The sequence below is a fragment of the Piliocolobus tephrosceles genome, chromosome 4, assembly GCF_002776525.5.
Source record: "Piliocolobus tephrosceles isolate RC106 chromosome 4, ASM277652v3, whole genome shotgun sequence".
Lineage (NCBI taxonomy): Eukaryota > Metazoa > Chordata > Mammalia > Primates > Cercopithecidae > Piliocolobus > Piliocolobus tephrosceles.
In genome coordinates this window covers 36502521-36520889 of record NC_045437.1, presented here as the reverse complement: position 1 = coordinate 36520889, position 18369 = coordinate 36502521, and the positions used below count along the sequence as shown (strand labels likewise).

At 40.1% G+C, this 18369-nt stretch overlaps 1 protein-coding gene across 2 annotated transcripts in view; it reads right to left on the bottom strand.

Annotated features, from left to right (window-relative positions):
• Positions 1-18369, bottom strand: part of LOC111545504 (WD repeat-containing protein 70) — a 135537-nt gene that overhangs the window by 27776 nt on the left and 89392 nt on the right. For both annotated transcript variants that reach the window (XM_026455964.1, XM_026455965.1), the window contains exon 8: positions 14113-14266. In XM_026455964.1, the coding sequence (XP_026311749.1) occupies positions 14113-14266 (154 nt within the window). The remainder of the gene's footprint in view (positions 1-14112; positions 14267-18369) is intronic.

Here is an 18369-nt window from a genome sequence, read left to right as displayed (position 1 = left end):
CCTCCATGTTTATTACAGCACTATTCACAATAGCAAAGATATGGAGTCAACCTAAGTGTCCGTCAACAGATGAACAGATAAAGAAAATGTGGAGGGGGAGGGAGAAGGAGAAGGAGAAGGAGAGGGAGAGGGAGAGGGAGAGAGATATGCACATGCACACAATGGGACACTATTCAGCCACAAAAAATGAAACAAAATCATGTCATTTGGAGCAACATGGATGGAATTGGAGGTCATTAAGTGACATAAACCAGATACAGAAATACAAATATCATATGTTATCACTCATATGTAAAAGGTTTACAAAAAAAACTCCTGGATGTAAAGACTAGAATGATAGTTACCAGAGGCAGAGAAGGGTGTGTGTGATGAAGAGAGGTTGGTTAAGGTGTATAAAAATACAGTTACATAGAAAAAAAATGTTCTAAACTTTGATAGCCAAATAGGGTGACTATAATTAAGAACAACATATTGTCTATTTAAAAATAGCTGTAAGAAAGGACTTGAAATGTTCCCAACGCATAGAAATGATAAATGCTCAAGGTTATGGATGTCCTATATAACCTGACTTGATCATTACATATTCTATGCACATAACAAAATATTACATGTATGCCATAATGAGTGCAAATATTACATATCAATAAAATAAATAAAAACCCTCCAACTTGAGAGGGACAAAAAGAAAGCTTAATAATGAAGTTTTAAGGTTATTATCATGAGCATTCATTTATTAATAACCTACTAAAACATTTTTTAGTTTAACTCACTACTGATTTGTTATAGAACTTTGTTATACAAGAATATTACACTGGCTTAATAGTCACACATTTGTGGGTTCTAGGCCTAAGAACCCCATACGAATCTCAGGCAAAGGGTATGCCTAAGAATTGAAAGAGCAAAGGAAAATTCTGGCTGATGATAAATGAATTTTAGATGACATTATAACTACAGTTTTTAAAGTATATTTTATTTGCATGGTTTAAAGGTTGGAATAACTGCTTATTCTTTTCCTACTCTGCTAACCACCTAAACCAGAAGAACTAAGGTCCCATTTTCCCAGACAAAATAACCAATAAATCCTACCAACTCCATCCAGACCAGTGATCCTCATATTTTAAAGAAGCAACAGAACTTGATTTGTAAAGGATTTCTTGTGGCAAATTCTAATACATAAAACAGACAAAACTGGAACTTCTCTGACTGAAGGAGAAGGTCCCCTATCCCTCACTCCCATACACCCCCCACTGCAGCCCAAGAGACTTGCACATAATCCCAAAACTGTAAAACATGCAAAATGTGACTCCAAGCAATAATTGACACAAACATTATGGGGTGATCAGAAAATGTTTTTTAGACACATAAAGAAAAAAAGACATACAGAAATTGAAATATGAATAGTGATTATATTTGAGTAATAAAATTATGAATGTTTCTTTGAAATTTTTCAATATTTTCTATAGTACAAAATGAATTACTGTTAGATATCCATTAAACATTATTTATAAAAGGTAAAATGAAAAACCTTTAGCCAGACTAACTAGGAAAAAAGGAGAAGACCCAAATGAATAAAAACCGATAAAAAAGGAAACAAGATAGCAGATACTGCAGAAATTCAAAGGATAATTTTAGGCTACTACAAGCAACTATATGCCAATAAATTGCAAAACCTAGAAGAAATGGAGATATATATATATATATCTCCATTTCATATATATCCAGACATACGTAACTGACCAAGATTGAACCATGAAGAAATCCGAAACCTGAACACACAATAACAAGTAATGAGATCTAAGCTGTAATAAAAAGTCTCCCAACAAAGAAAAGCCCAGGATCTGATGACTTCATCGCCAAATATTACCAAACGTTTAAAGAAGAACTAATACCACTCCTACTCAAATTATTCCAAAAAATAGAGGAGAAATGAATACCTCCAAACTCATTATACAAGGCAAGTACTACCTTGCTTGATACTAAAACCAGACATCACATCAAAAAACACACACACACACACACACACACACTCACTTCAGCCTGGGTAACAGAGCAAGACTCTGACGAAGGGAGGGAGGGAGGAAGAAAGAAAAGGGAAAAAAAAAGAAAAGAAAATTACAGGCCAATATCCCTATAAACAATGATGTAAAAGTCCTCAACAAAATACTAGCAAACCGAATTCAGCAACTCATTTAAAAGATCATCATGGCCGAGCGCAGTGGCTCAAGCCTGTAATCCCAGCATTGTGGGAGGCCGAGACGGGCGGATCACAAGGTCAGGAGATCGAGACCATCCTGGCTAACCCGGTGAAACCCCATCTCTACTAAAAAATACAAAAAAAAAAAAAAACTAGCCGGGCGAGGTGGCGGGCACCTGTAGTCCCAGCTACTCAGGAGGCTGAGGCAGGAGAATGGCGTGAACCCGAAAGGCGGAGCTTGCAGTGAGCTGAGATCCGGCCACTGCACTCCAGTTTGGGCGACAGAGCGAGCCTCCGTCTCAAAAAAAAAAAAAAAAGATCATCATTACCAAGGAGGATTTATCCCAGGGATGCTAGGATGGTTCAACATACGCAAAATCAATCAATGTGATACACCAAAATCAATCAATGTGATACACCATATCAACAGAATCAAGGACAAAAACCATATAATCATTTCAATTGATGCTGAAAAATCATTTGATAAAATTCAACATCCCTTCATAATAAAAACCCTTTAAAAAATGGGTATAGAAGAAACATAACTCAACACAATAAAAGCCGTATATGACAGACCCACAGCTAATATACTGAATGGGGGAAAACTGAAAGTCTTTGCTCTAAGATTCAGAACAAGACAAGGATGCTTATTTTTTTGCCACTGTTATTCAACATAGTACTGGAAGTTCTAGCAAGAACAATCAGACAAGAGAAAAATATAAAGGGCATCCAAACTGGAAAGGAAGAAGTCAAATTATCCTTGTTTGCAGAGTATATAATCTTATATTTGGAAAAACCTAACATGCCACAAAAAAAATGATTAGAACTGATAAGCTCAGTGAGGTTGTAATATACAAAAATCAGTAGCGTTTCTATATGCAAATAGCAAACAATCTTAAAAAGAAATCAAGAAAGTAATCTCATTTATAACTGTTACAAAAGAAATACCTAGAAATAAATTTAACCAATAAAGTAAAAGATTTTGGCCAGGTGTGGTGGCTCAAACCTATAATACCAGCACTTTGGGAGGCCGAGGCAGGCAGATCACAAGGTCAGGAGTTCGAGGCCAGCCTGGCCAACATGGTGAAACCCCGTCTCTAGTAAAAATACAAAAAATAATTAGCTGGGCATGGTGGTACGTGCCTGTAATCCCAGCTACTCAGGAGGCTGAGGCAGGAGAATTGCTTGAACCTGGGAGGCTGAGGTTGTAGTGAGCCAAGATCACACCACTGCACTCCAGCCTGGGCAACAGAATGAGACTCCATCTCAAAAGAAGAAAAAAAAAAGTGAAAGATTTCTACAATGAAAACTATAAAACACTGATGGAAAAAAAAACTGAAAAGGACACCAAAAAGATGAAAAGATATTCCATGTTCTTGGATAGGAAGAATCAATATTGGTAAAACGTTCATACTACCTAAAACAAACTACAGATTCAATGCAATTGTTATCAAAATATCAACGGCCAGGTGCAATGGCTCACGTCTGTAATCCCAGCACTTCGGGAGGCTGAGGTGGGTGGATCACCTGAGGTCGAGTTCGAGACCAGCGTGGTCAATATGGAGAAATCCCCATCTCTACTAAATATACAAAAATTAGCTGAGTGTGGTGGTGCATGCCTGTAATCCCAGCTACTGGGAAGGCTGAAGCATGACAACGGCTTGAACCCAGGAGGCAGAAGTTGCAGTGAGCCAAGATGACGTCGCTGCACTCCAACTTGGGCGACAGAGAGAGACTGTCTCAAAAAAGAAAAAAATCAACAATTCTTCTATGTCTTCAACATTTCTATTTCTTCATTTCTTCTATGTCTTCAACATTTCTATTTCTTCATAGAAATAGAAATAACTATACAAAATTTTATATGGAATGACAAAAGATCCAGAATAGCCAACGCTATCCTAAGCGTCTCCTAAGTGGAGAAAACTGGAAGAATCACATTACCTGACTTCAAATTATACTACAGAGCTATAGTAACCATAACAGCATGATACTGACATAAAAACAGACATATAGACCAATGAAACAGAATAGAGAACTCAGAAATAAATCCATACATCCACAGTGAACTCATTTTCAACAAGGGTGCAAAGAGCATACATTGGGGAAACAACAGTTCTTCAATAAATGGTGCTGGGAAAACTGGTATCAATATGCAGAAGAATGAAACCAGACTCCTATCTTTTGGAATACACAAAAATCAAATCAAAATGGATTAAAGACTTAGGTCTAAGACCTAAAACTATGAAACTACTAAAAGAAAACATTGGGGAAACTCTCTAAGATATTGGTCTGGGCAAAGATTTTTTGAGTGATACCCTACAAGCACAGACAACCAAAGCAAAAATAGACAAATGGGATCATATCAAGTTAAAAAGCTTTTGCACAGCAAAGGAAACAATGAACAAAGTAAAGAGACAACCCACTGAATGGGAGAAAATATTTGCAAACTACTCATTTGGCAAGGGATTAATAACCAGAATATATAAGGAGCTTAAACAACTCTATAGAAAAAGAAATCTAAAAATCCAGTTTTTAAAAGGGCAATATATTTGAGTAGACATTTCTCAAAAGACGACATACAAATGGCAAACAGGCATATGAAAAGGTGCTCAACATCATAGATCATCAGAGAAATGCAAATCAAAACTACAATGAGGCCAGGCACAGTGGCTCATGCCTGTAATCGCAGCACTCTGGGAGACCGAGGCGGGTGGATCATATGAGATCAGGAGTTCGAGACCAGCCTGGCCAACACGGTGAAACCCTGTCTCTACTAAAAACACAAAAAGTAATTAGCCAGGCATGGTGGCGGGCACCTGTAATCCTGGAAACTCAGGAGGCTGAGGCAGGAGAATCACTTGAACCCGGGAGGCAGTGGTTGCAGTAAGCCAAACTCACACCACTGCACTCCAGGCCTGGGTGACAGAGTGAGACTCCGTCTCAAAAAAAAAAAAAACCTACAATGATATATCATCTCATACCAGTTAAAAAAGTTTTTATACAAAAGATGGAATAACAAATGCTGGCAAGAATGTGAAGAAAAGGTAACCCTCGTACACTGTTGTTAGGAACGTAAATTAGTACAATCACTATGGAGAAGAGTATGGCAGTTCCTCAAAAAACTACAGATAGAACTACCATACGATCCAGCAATCCCACACTAGGTATATACTCAAAAGAAAGGAAATCAGTATATTGAAGAGATATCTGCACTCCCATATTTACTACAGCACTATTCACAATAGTCAAGATTTGGAAGCAACCTAAGTGTCCATCCACAGAAAAATGGATAAAGAAAATGTGGTACATATAGACAATGGAGAACTAGTCAGCCATAAAAAAGAATGAAATCCTGCCATTTGCAACAATATGGACAGAACTGAAGGTCATTATGTTAAGTGAAATAAGCCAGGCAAATAAAGACAGACTTCTCGGGTACTCATATAAAAATTAAAACAACTGAACTCACAAAGATGTAAAGTAGAATGATAGCTACCAGAGGCTGGGAAAGGTAGTGGGGGGATGGGGGAGTGGGGATGGCTTCTTTTTTTTTTTTAAGACGGGGTCTTGCTGTTTTCTCCCAGGCTGGAGTGCAATGGCATGATTTCGGCTCACCACAACCTCTGCATCCCAGGTTCAAGTGATTCTCCTGCCTCAGCCTCCCTCCCGAGTAGCTGGAATTACAGGCACCCGCCACCATACCCAGCTAATTTTTGTATTTTTAGTAGAGATGGGGTTTCACCATGTTGGCCAGGCTGGTCTTGAACTCCTGACCTCAGGTGACCCACCCACCTTGGCCTCCCAAAGTGCTAGGACTACAGGCGTGAGCCACCACGCCCGGCCAGGGATGGTTTCCATAGGTAGAAAATATAGTTAGATGGAATGAATAAGACATAGTATTTGATAGTGCAACAGGGTGACAACATTCAATGGTAATTTATTGTACATTTCAAAATACCTTAGAGTATAATTGGGTTTTTAGTAACACAAAGGATAAATGTTTGATGTGATGGATAACCCATTTACCCTGATGTGATTATTATGCATTGCATGCCTGTATCAAAATTAACGGATGGGCTGGGCATGGTGGCTTACACCTATAATCCCAGCACTTTGGGAGGCCAAGGCAGGAGGATAGCTTGAACCCAGGAGTTCGAGACCAGCATGGGCAACATATTGAGACGTCGCCTCTATGCATACACAAAATTTTTTTTTTAATTCATTTGGAATGATGGTGTATACCAATTGTCCCAGCTACTCGGGAGGCTAAGGTGGGAGAACAGCTTGAGCATAGGAGGAGCAGGACACTGCACTGTAGCCTGGGCATAAGGGCAAGCCCCTGTCTCAAAAAACAACACTTCATGTACACCATAAATATATACACCTACTGGGCTGGGCACGGTGGTTCATGCCTGTAATCCTAGCACTTCGGGAGGCTGAGGTGGGCAGATCATGAGGTCAGAAGTTTAAGACCAGCCTGACCAACATGGTGAAACCCCATCTCTACCAAAAACACAAAACTTAGCCGGGCATGGTGGAGCGCACCTGTAATCACCAGCTACTCAGGAGGCTGAGGCAGGAGAATAGCTTGCACCCAGGAAGCAGAGGCTGCAGTGAGCTGAGATCGCACCACTGCACTCCAGCCTGGGTGACAGACTGAGACTCCATCTCAAAAAAACAAAAACAAACAAATAAACAACAACAAAATATATATACCAATATGTATCCATAAAAATTAAAAACAAAAAATTGTTTAAGGTATGAGTGTAAATACTTTCCCTATAATGCACTGGGTCATAGACCAGTATGTATTTCTATACCCCTACAAGTACTCTTTTTTACAAAATTTATTATTATACAGTAACATAATATATAGTTTTGTTGTTTTAATTGTGGATGCCTATTTTGGTTTCAGATTTCTTACCATGTCAATATACCAGGTCCATCTCATTCTTTAATAAGCACAACATGTATATATTAAGTATATTAACCCTGTATTACTTTTCCCTGTTTGTAGTCTGCCTTTTAATTTTGATAACTTCTATGCTTGGACAGTTATCTTCCTTAAACTAGACAGCAGATAAACATTTATCTAAAATTTTGTATAGTTTTCTTATGTTGTTTTTCATGTATTGATATTATTTTGTTGCAAAGGATAGGTAAAGTATCTTTTTTTCACTCTTATTTTAGGTTTCAGAGTATATGTGCAGGTTTGTCATACAGGTAAACTGCATGTCACAAGGGTTTGGCATACAGATTATTTCATTGCCCAGGTGAGCAGCATAGTACCAAATAGTATGGCATATATACACCATGGAACACTATGCAGCCATGAAGAAAGAATGAGACCACGTCCTCCACAGCAACATGGATGTATCCTAAGGACATTATCCTATACAAACTAACACAGTAACAGAAAACCAAATACTGCACATTCTCACCAATAAGTGGATATAAGTGGAACCTGTAAGTATTCTTTCAAAATACATACATATAGGCCAGGCGTGGTGGCTCACACCTGTAATCTCAACGCTTTGGGAGGCTGAGGCAGGCGGATCACAAGGTCAAGAGATCGAGACCATCCTAGCCAACATGGTGAAACCCCACCTCTACCAAAATACAAAAAATTAGCCAGGCGTGGTGGTATTTTATTGTACATTTCAATAAATGTAGTCCCAGCTACTTGGGTGTAGTCCCAGCTACTTAGGAGGCTGTAGTCCCAGCTACTTGGGAGGCTGAGGCAGGAGAATCACTTGAACCCAGGAGGCAGAGGTTGCAGTGAGCCGAGATTGCGCCACTGCACTCCAGTCTGGTGACAGAACCAGATACCTTCTCAAAAAAAAAATATATATATATTTATATATACATAAACATATAAAATTATATAAAGAATAGAGATACAAATTTAATAATATAACAATTTAACAATATAATTAGGAGGGCCTGTTTATATACGAAGTATATTTTATCATGATAGATATAGTATTAATAAATTGCTTCCTTTAACACCCTAGTCACTGAATTTTCCAGTAAACCACGATTACTAATTATTCCTGGAATCCGAAAAGAGGTTAAAAAGATTTTATAACAGTATCCTATGGAATGTACTACTTTCAAGTAATAGTAGTTGAATTACCAAAACCCATCACTCAAGCCAATGACTACAATTAAGATATCAGTAACACTTCCTAGACAAATAAACAGTCAATTAATTATATTTACATCTGAGAAATGGAGAAAGTACATATAAGCCATGATTTCAAAGTCAAAAGAGAGAATATTTGGCAAGGAGGGGTGAGTTATAGCAGTTTTTTGTATGCTGGTAATTAATTTTAATTTCCTACATTTTTATGTAGATTTCTGCTATTCTTGTCCTACTTTTCTAATCATCTTTCTATATGGATGACTACATAAGTCTAAGAATGCCAAAAGAGACAGACACTGAACCAGTCGGATTCCTTTCTTCTTGAAGCTTCTGCACAGCAAAAGACACTTTAACAGACAATGTAGAGAATGGGAGAAAATTTTTACAAACAATGCATGTGACAAAGATCTAATGTCCAACACCGATAAGGAACTTAAACAAATCTACAAGAAAAAATAATCTCATTAGAAAATGGGCAAAGAACATAAAGAGACACTTAAAAAGAAGACATACATGCAGCCAACAAGCATACGAAAAAAAGCTCAATATCACTGATCATTAGAGAAATGCAAATCAAAACCACAATGGCATACCTTCTCACACCAGTCAGAATGGTTATTATTAAAAAGTCAAGGCCGGGCATGGTGGCTCACGCCTGTAACCCCAGCACTTTAGGAGGCCAACACAGGCAGATCACATGAGGTCAGGAATTCGAGACCTGCCTGGACAACCTGGCAAAACCCCGTCTCTATTAAAAACACAAAAATTAGCCAAGTGTGGTGGCAGGCACCTGTAATCCCAGCTACTCAGGATGCTGAGACAGGAGAATCGCTTGAACCCGGGAGGCGGAGGTTGTACTGAGCCGAGATCATGCCACTGCACTCTCCAGCTTGGGTGACAGAGCTGGACTCTGTCTCAAAAAAAAAAAAATTATATTTGAACTTTGTTTGAATCACTAACACATACTGGGCATTCAATAACAAAAGAAAGGACATGAGATTGTGATTCTTATTAGGGTTTGAAAGGCACTTCACTAGGGTTCAACATAGAGCAGTCTGAAACATACTATAATAATTTAATACAATGGCTCATCTACAGCACCTAAAAAGATTCCAGCAGATTCTCATTATTCAGTGTAGTTACGGTCTACAAAGTTCCATGAACACTGAATTAGTAAATAAAAAGTTAGGTTTCAGCAAGCCACTGGTCACATTTTTGTAAACTTACCAACACCTAATTTTGTTGTATGTGTGTTTATTTAATATATATTGTTGGCTAGGCGCAGTGGCTATCGCCTGTAATCCCAGCACTTTGGGAAGCCATGGCAGGCGGATCATTTGAGGTCAGGAGTTCGAGACCAGCCTGGCCAACATGGTGAAACCCCGTCTCTACTAAAAATACAAAAAAAAGAAAAAAAATTAGCCAATCATGGTGGCACATGACTGTAGTCTTAGCTACTCAGGAGGCTAAGGCAGGAGAATCGCTTGAACCCAGGAGGCAGAGGTTGCAGTGAGCCAAGACTGCACCACTGCACTCCAGCCTGAGCAACAGAGTGAGACTCTATCTCCAAAAACAAAATTAAATAAATAAATAAATAATATATATTGTTGATTCATTAACATTGAACTCACACCCAATGGCACTACAGCATTCACGCCTGAATGAAGTTTATTTAATGCATGTATTTTCTCTGTAAGGCACATCACAGACTTCTCGGACTTATGAATGCTAAGCAGCACTTCAGCACTATGCTTGGGGGCTAATTTAAATGGCAAAACAACCAACAAACAGTACAAAAATAGGAAAAGCATGGCATCAAATAGACAACAAAAACGATACCTGGCTATTGTATAAGAGCTGAAAAAGAAGGCAGAATATCACCCTGTTCAAACTCAAATTCTTTGTCACTCTGTGCAAGCACATGACTATGAAAGTGCTATGAGTACTGATTTGGGGATTACAAAAAATAGTAGGTCAGTTCACAAATACGAAAGCTGCAAACAAAGAGGATCGACTGTATTTTCGTAGACAATCTAATCTCATAGAAGATTTCAATTCAGACAAAAATCATGAGAATTACTGTATTAGAAAAGGGTACTAGATATACTAGATGGGGGAAAAGAATAAAAATCAGAATTAAAGGCTCAAAATTCTGCATCAACCATATCCAGTTACACTTTAATATGTTTGTGACAGACTACATTATTGTTCCAAACCATCACCCCTCCCTATATCTACAACCTTTCCCTAAGACAATGCAGTTCCTCCTGCTAGAGATCAGGTATATTTATCTATACTATCAATGTTAGCCATGGACAAGGTATGTGTTTTGGCTGACTGAATGTTAGTGGACATGATATACGCAATGGCTTAAAATGTACTTCCTGAACTGGAGTTTCCTTGTGATTCTATCACTGTGACAAAAACGCATCCTCATGTAGTCCACTGATCCAAGGGGGAACAAACACACAGAAAACATACCTAGACTCTATCTGTAGCCTGGAGCCTCACCAAGCCAAGAACAGTCAACTCACAGACATGTTAGCAAAAATAAATGTTTTTCGTACCTTAAGTTTTATATAATTATTGACCTATAGTTAAATGATATATAATATACATTGATTTTAAAATCTCATTATCCCATTAAAAATATTTACATTAAAAACTGAGATCACTTTCTTTCCTTTTTTTTTTTTGAAATTAAGATACAGGGTGTCTCAGTGTTGCCCAAGCTGGAGTTCAGTGGCCAGTGGCTATTCACGAGCACGATCATCGCACACTACAACCTCAAACTCCTGGGATCAAGCAATCCTCCTGCCTCAGCTTTCCAAGTAGCTGGGACTACAGATGTGTACCACAGCATGTCAGCTGTCTCTCCCCTTCTTGACCTAAAGTCTAGCACAAAAATTAGCTGAAGAGAATGTTTCCAAAGATGCCTGAATCAATATCTCCCATCCTACATAATTTGTTTGATTTTGCCATTCACCCATAAAATGGTGGGATCTACCTCCCCTCCCGGCAAATTTGAGCTGGCCCTCTAATCCTAAGATCTGAAGCCAGATATTAAGCTACTTAATTAATTTCCATGTTTGTCCTCCATGCAATCTAGCAATCAAGTAAGAAGTCAAAACCTACTGATACGGTTTGGATGTGTCCCCACACAAATCTCACCTTGCACTGCAATAATTCCCATGTGTCAAGGACAGGGTCAGGTGCAGATAACTGAATCATGGGAATGGTTCCTCCTATACTGTTGCATGGTAGTGAATAAGTCTCATGGGATCTGATGGTTTTATAAATGGGAGTTCCCCTGCACATGCTCTCTCTTGCCTGCTGCTACGTGAGACATGATTTTGTACCTCCTCGCCTTCCACCATAATTGTGAGGCCTCCCCAGCCATGCAGAACTGTGAGTCAATTCAACCTCTTTCCTTTATAAATTACCCAGTCTCAGGTATGTCTTTATTTGCAGTGTGAGAACAAACTAATACAATAAATTGGTACCAGTAGAGTGGGATGCTGCTGTAAAGATACCCAAAAATGTGGAAGCAACTTTGCAACTGGGTAACAAGGAGAGGCTGGAACAGTTTGGAAGGCTCAGAAGAGGATAGGAAAATGTAGGAAAGTTTGGAACTTCCTAGAGAATTGTTGAATGGCTTTGACCAAAATGTTAATAGTGATACAGACAATGAGGTCCAGGCTGAGGTGGTGTCAGATGGAGATGAGGAATTTGTTGGGAAATGGAGTAAAGTCACTCTCACTATGCAAAGACACTGGAGGCATTGTGCCTCTGTATTAGAAAAGGGCACAAGATAGGGGGGAAAGAGTGAAAATCAGAATTTTTTTCTAGAGTTCCCTAGAGATCCGTGGAACTTTGAACTTGAGAGAGATGATTTAAGGTATCTGGCAGAAGAAATTTCTAAACTGCAAAGCGTTCAAGAAGAAGCAGAGAATAGTTCAGAAAATTTGTAGCCTGATGATGCAAGAGAAAAGAAAAACCTATTTTCTGAGGAGATTGGGTTGTAGAAATTTGCCTAAGTAATGAGGAGCCAAATGTTAATCACCAAGACAATGGGGCAAATGTCTCCAGGGCATGTTAGAGATCTTCACAGCAGACCCTCCCATCACAGGCCTGGAGGCCTAGAAGGAAAAAACGGTTTTGTGGGTCCAGGATCCCCTGCTGTGTACAGCCTAAGAACTTGGTGCCCTGCATCCCAGCTGCTCCTGCCATAGGTAAAAGGGGCCATTGTACACCTCAGGCCATGGCTTCAGAGGGTGCAAGTCCCAAGACTTGGCAGGTTCCAGGTGGTGTAGAGCCTGAAGATGCACAGAAGTCAAGAATTAAGCTTCGGGAACCTCCGCCTAGATTTCAGAAGATGTGTGGAGACGTCTGAAAATCCAGGTAGAAGTTTGCTGCAGGGGCAGGGCCCTCATGGAGAACCTCTGGTAAGATGGTGTCGAAGGGAAATAAGGGGTTGAGCCCCCACAAAGAGTCCCCACTGGGGTACTGCCAAGTAGAGCTGTGAGAAAAGGGCCACCATCCTTCAGACCCCAGAATGGTAGATCCACTGACAGCTTGCACTGTGTGCCTGGAAAAGCTGCAGACACTCAATGCAGTCAGAAAGGGGGCTGTACCCTGCAAAGCCACAGGGGCTGGGCTGCCCAAGACCATGGGAACCCACTTCTTGCATCACCTAGATGTGACACATAGAGTCAAAGGAGGTCATTTTGGAGCTTTAAGATTTGCCTGCTGGACTTGCATGGGGCCTGTAGCCCTTTTGCTTTGGCTACTTTCACCCATTTGGAATGGGTGTATTTACCCAATGCTTGTATTCCTGTGTATCTAGAAAGTAACTAACTTGCTTTTGATTTTACAGGCTCATAGGTGGGAGGGACTTGCCTTGTCTCAGATGAGACTTTGGACTATGGACTTTTGAGTTAATGCTGAAAGAAGAGTTTGGGGAACTTTGGGGAAGGCATGATTGGTTTTGAAATGTGAGGACATGAGATTTGGGAGGGGCCGGGGCAGAATGATATGGTTTGGCTGTGTTCCCACCCAAATCTCATCTTGAATTGTAATAATTCCCATGTGTCAAGGGTGGGGCCAGGTGGAGATAATTGAATCATGGAGGCAGTTTCCCCCATGCTATTCTCATGGTAGTGAATAAGTCTCATGAGATCTGATAGTTTTATAAATAGGAGCTTCCCTGCAAATGCTCTCTCCTGCCTGCCACCATGTAAGACACGACTTTGCACCTCCTCGCCTTCCACCATGATCGTGAGGCCTCTCCAGCCATGTAGAACTGTGAGTCAATTAACCTCTTTCCTTTATAAATTATCCAGTCTCGAACAGGTCGTTATTAGCAGCATGAGAACAGACTAATACACCTACTAAGACACTGTAAAAAGACCCAAACTAGACATGTGGCAAGAGAAAAAGAGAGAGAGAGAGAGAGAGAGAGCGAGCCAGCAAGAAGGGAAGGGGTGGGGTAGAAGTAAGGAAGAGGCAAAGACAGAGAGAGACGCCATGGAGCAGGACATCGACTGCAAATCATCTGGGCCCATTTTGTATCTTATAGCCATCCTAGTGCTCCAGCTGATACTGTATGAAGCAGAACTTCCCAGCCAATCCACACAATTGTGAGAACAAATAAATTGCTATTGTTTTATGATACTAACTTTTGGGGTGAATTATTACATGATAACTCAAATAGTTGTTAATAAATGTGTGCTGAATTAATTTAATTCATTAAAATATTCTGTTTAATGCTTACCTTGGTGTTGGCCATGTCCACAATATACTGGTCTCCTTTTATACATTCCATTACTTCAAAACCATCTCTGTCAATCACCTTGGCCTGAGAGCTTCCAGATACAACAAGAATCATGTCTCCTGTATTACTATACTGTAATGACTTGATCTGGTGGCTGTACAAAAAGAAAAGGAAAATTGGTAAGATACTGAGCACAATGTTTATAATTTTACTACAGTAAGTACTGTCAGAAAAAAAATGTTACACAAATGCACAAATTGATAATTTCACAAAATCAGGAACATCAACCTCAAATGCATTCTAAATACCCACTGGCAGCCGAGTGAGGTGGCTCATGCCTATAATCCCAAAACTTTGGGAGGCTGAGGCAGATGGATCACCTGAGGTCAGGAGTTCAAAACCAGCCTGGCCAACATGGTGAAACCCTGTCTCTAACAAAAATACAAAAAATTAGCCGGGCATGGTGGCAGGTGCCTGTAATCCCAGCTACTTGGGAGGTGAAGCCAGGAGAATTGCTTGAACCTAGGAGGCAGAAGTTGCAGTGAGCTGAGATCACATCACTGCACTCCAGCCTGGGCAACAAGAGCAAAACTCTGTCACAAAAAAAGAAAAAAAAAAACCAACCAACCAACCAACCACTGGCTATTCTGGTAGTTCTCTCTTCCCACTCTCCACTGCAATCTATTAAAAATCTCTCTAATTACCTTATATCTCCAACCCAACCAACTCTCCCTCTTTCAGCTGTTGAATCTTCTGGCTCTTTCTCAGAAGAAAGAGCCTCAACTTCCTCTCATTATCCTTATAAACTTATCTTTACTTGAACTTTCTTCCTCCTCCTCTTTCATTACAATGGTAGAAATGAACCTCTTCCACCCCATGGCAAATCATACTTATATCCTGGATCTCATCTCTCCCAGTCTCCTCAGGAACTTCTACCGACTATCTTCTCTCTCTCCTCCCCTTCACAGCTAAGCTGTTTGAACAAGTTTTCAAGCCTCCTCATCTCCTCTTTTAATTCTCTAGCACTACAATATCTTTCCACCCTCACCACTTCACTAAAACTCATGTTGCCATTGTGGCTGTAGTGAATACAGTGGTGTGCTACCCAGAACTCCCCCTTCAGAAGTGAAGTGCTCATTATCCTAGCTTCTGGGATTTTGCCTACTGATGGCTAATAGTTGGACCCTCAGGAATTTCCCTGAGTTGCAACTCCCTCACCAAAGGTTACACTATTATACCACCCCAAAACAGCCCACATTCAATGACTGACCAATATGCAGTAGAACAGTCTATTCCTGGAATATCTCAGAGGGGTTATTCTAGCTTCAGATCTCCCTGTGGAACAGTTGTTGCTGCTATGGCAACTACATGGCAATTCAATTTCCCCATCTTCCTAATGCTGTTTCCCTTGTACCCTCTCTCACGGGGATTGACCCCAGAAACACTCCCCAATATAAACTTCTGTCATGCAAACACAGACATTTCAAAGTGTGTTTTTGGGAAACCTGACCTGGGAGAGTTGATACGAGAAGTGGTCCTATGAAGTTTTGACTCCCAATAAGAATTTGATGCTGTATCAATCAAAAATTGGCTAGCAATGAGAAACCCATTACTGGTGGCACATAGTCCCTAACATGCCACAGCAGGGCAACCACAATTGCTGAAACTTTTGTTGGTGAAAGAGAAGCCACGGCAGGTGCAATATTTCAGGCATTTGTACACAGAAGTAATTAAAAGGACTAGGAATTGGATAGCTGTTGCTAGGAGCAGTCGATGCAACAGAGAAAAACAATGAAAGGGTGAGAGTGATAAATCACCAATTAAAGACTATAATGTGAAATCCAGAGAGTCTCTCTGGCAGCATATAAAGACGGAGTTTTTGGTCTCTGTCAGATAAGCGGTATGCAGTCATTGATCTCATGAAGCATTTTTTTCTATCCCTGTTAAGGAGGACTAAGAGCAGCTGACAGTCACATCCAACTAACAACAGCATACATTTACACGCATGAATCAAGGCTATTATTAATTTTCCAGCCTTTAGATCGCAAGGGATATGAACAATCCAAAGAAATTCATGTTGATCCATGGTCTAAATATCACATTAATTCAATCAGGTGAGCAAGAAGGAGCACATACACTGGTAAGATACAATCTTCCCAGAAAATGAGAGATAAACCCTATAAAAGAACAGGAGATTGAGACGAGATGAGGAGAAGATGCATGTAGACAGACATATGAAAGGGGACAAGTATGAAGCTTTTTGGGTCACAAGTTAATCCCAGAAAGCATCAACCTCAAAAAAGGCAATGAATAACCATGCAAAGTGACTTGGTCAGTTTGGCTGACGTCATCCACCCTACTGTTAATAGGCTTCTAAATGAAATAGTCATGGTGGCATCAACAGAAGTCATAGATGAGTCCAACAGCAACTCTTAACTTGACCTAACTGTTGTTGCTGCTGAAGATCCAACCTGCCAACTCTGGTGAGACCTTCCTCACAAAATCAATACTAAGCTAATAAATAAGTAAGATATATTATATGAAAAATGGTAATAAGTATGTGGGAGAAATAAAGCTAGGAAGGTAAGAGACAGGGATAAATATTTTAAATAAGGAGGTCAAGAAATAAGTGAGTAGCTAGAATTACAGAATCACTTAAAGTAAAGGCAAAATAAAGATGTTTTCAGAAAAACTAAAACTAACAGAATTTGTCAACAGTTGACTTGCTTTAAAAGAGATATTACACAGAATTCTCCAGGTAGAAAGAAAATGATCCCCAATAAAAGTACAGAGTATGGCACAAAGAATAACAGAAAGGGAGAATATACAAGTAAATGAACAAATAAGTTACGAATACTGACGGCATAAAATAACAATACATCTGAACGGTTTAAAATGCACATACCAATATGTAAAAGTACAAAGGATCCTTGAACAACACAGGTTTGAACTGCACGGGTCCACTTTTACACTGATTTTTCTCAACCACATACAGATCAAAAATACAGTATTCTGCCAGGAACAGTGGCTCGTGCTCATAATCCCAGTAATGCAATGAGCTATGATGGCGTCACTACACTCCAGCCTATGTGACAGAGCAAGACCCAATCTCTAAAAAAAAGAAAAGGTGGGGCACGGTGACTCATGCCACGGTTTGGGAGGCCGAGGTAGGTGGATCACGAGGTCAAAATCAAGACTATCCTGATTAACACGGTGAAATCCCGTCTCTACTAAACATACAAAAAATTAGCCAGGTGTGCTGGCATGCACTTGTAGTCCCAGTTACTTGGGAGGCTAAGGCAGGAGAATTGCTTGATCCTGGGAGGCAGAGGTTGCAATGAGTCAAGATTGCTCCACTGCACTCCAGCCTGGCTGACAGAGCGAGACTCCGTCTCAGAAAAAAAAAAAAAAAAAGAAGACGAAGAAAAAAGAAACAATAAAACATCGTATGTAGTATTCACTATAGTATTCACAGGATGCAAAACTTGCATATACAAAAGGTTGGCTTTTCCCACAGGTGGATTCCTCAGGACCAACTGCAGGACTTGGGTATGCACAAATTTGAATACAGACAGGGATCCTTGCCTATACCAAGGGGACAACTATGTGTGAGAACAGTAGCAAAAGGGCAGGAGGGAGTAACTGCCGTTACGTGTAGTTAATAATCCAAAGTCTTTGTATGTCACTGGGAAGTAGTAAAAGTACTAATTTTAACAGACTTTGTTAAGTTGTAATCTTTAGGCTAACGACTAAAAGAATAGTAAAAGACAATAAACTAACAAACTGACAGAGAAGAGAAAACATAATATTAAAAATTAATGCAGACCGGGCACGGTGGCTCACGTTGTAATCCCAGCACTTTGGGAGGCTGAGGTAGGCGGATCACCTGAGGTCAGGAATTCGAGACCAGCCTGACAAACATGGAGAAACCCCATCTCCACTAAAAAAGCAAAAAAAAAACTAGCTGGGCGTGGTGGTGCATGCCTGTAATCCCAGCTACTCGGGAGGCTGAGGCAGGAGAACCGCTTGAACCCAGGAGGGCAGAGGTTGTGGTGAGCCAGATCACGCCATTGCACTCCAGCCTGGGCAACAAGAGTGAAATTCCATCTAAAAAAAAAAAAAAAAACTCAAGGAACAAGGATGCGTGCCAAGGCTCATATCTGTAATCCCAGCATTGTGGGAGGCCAAGGCAGGTGGATCACTTGAGGCCAGCCTGGTCAATATAGCGAAACCCTGTCTCTACTAAAAATACAAAAA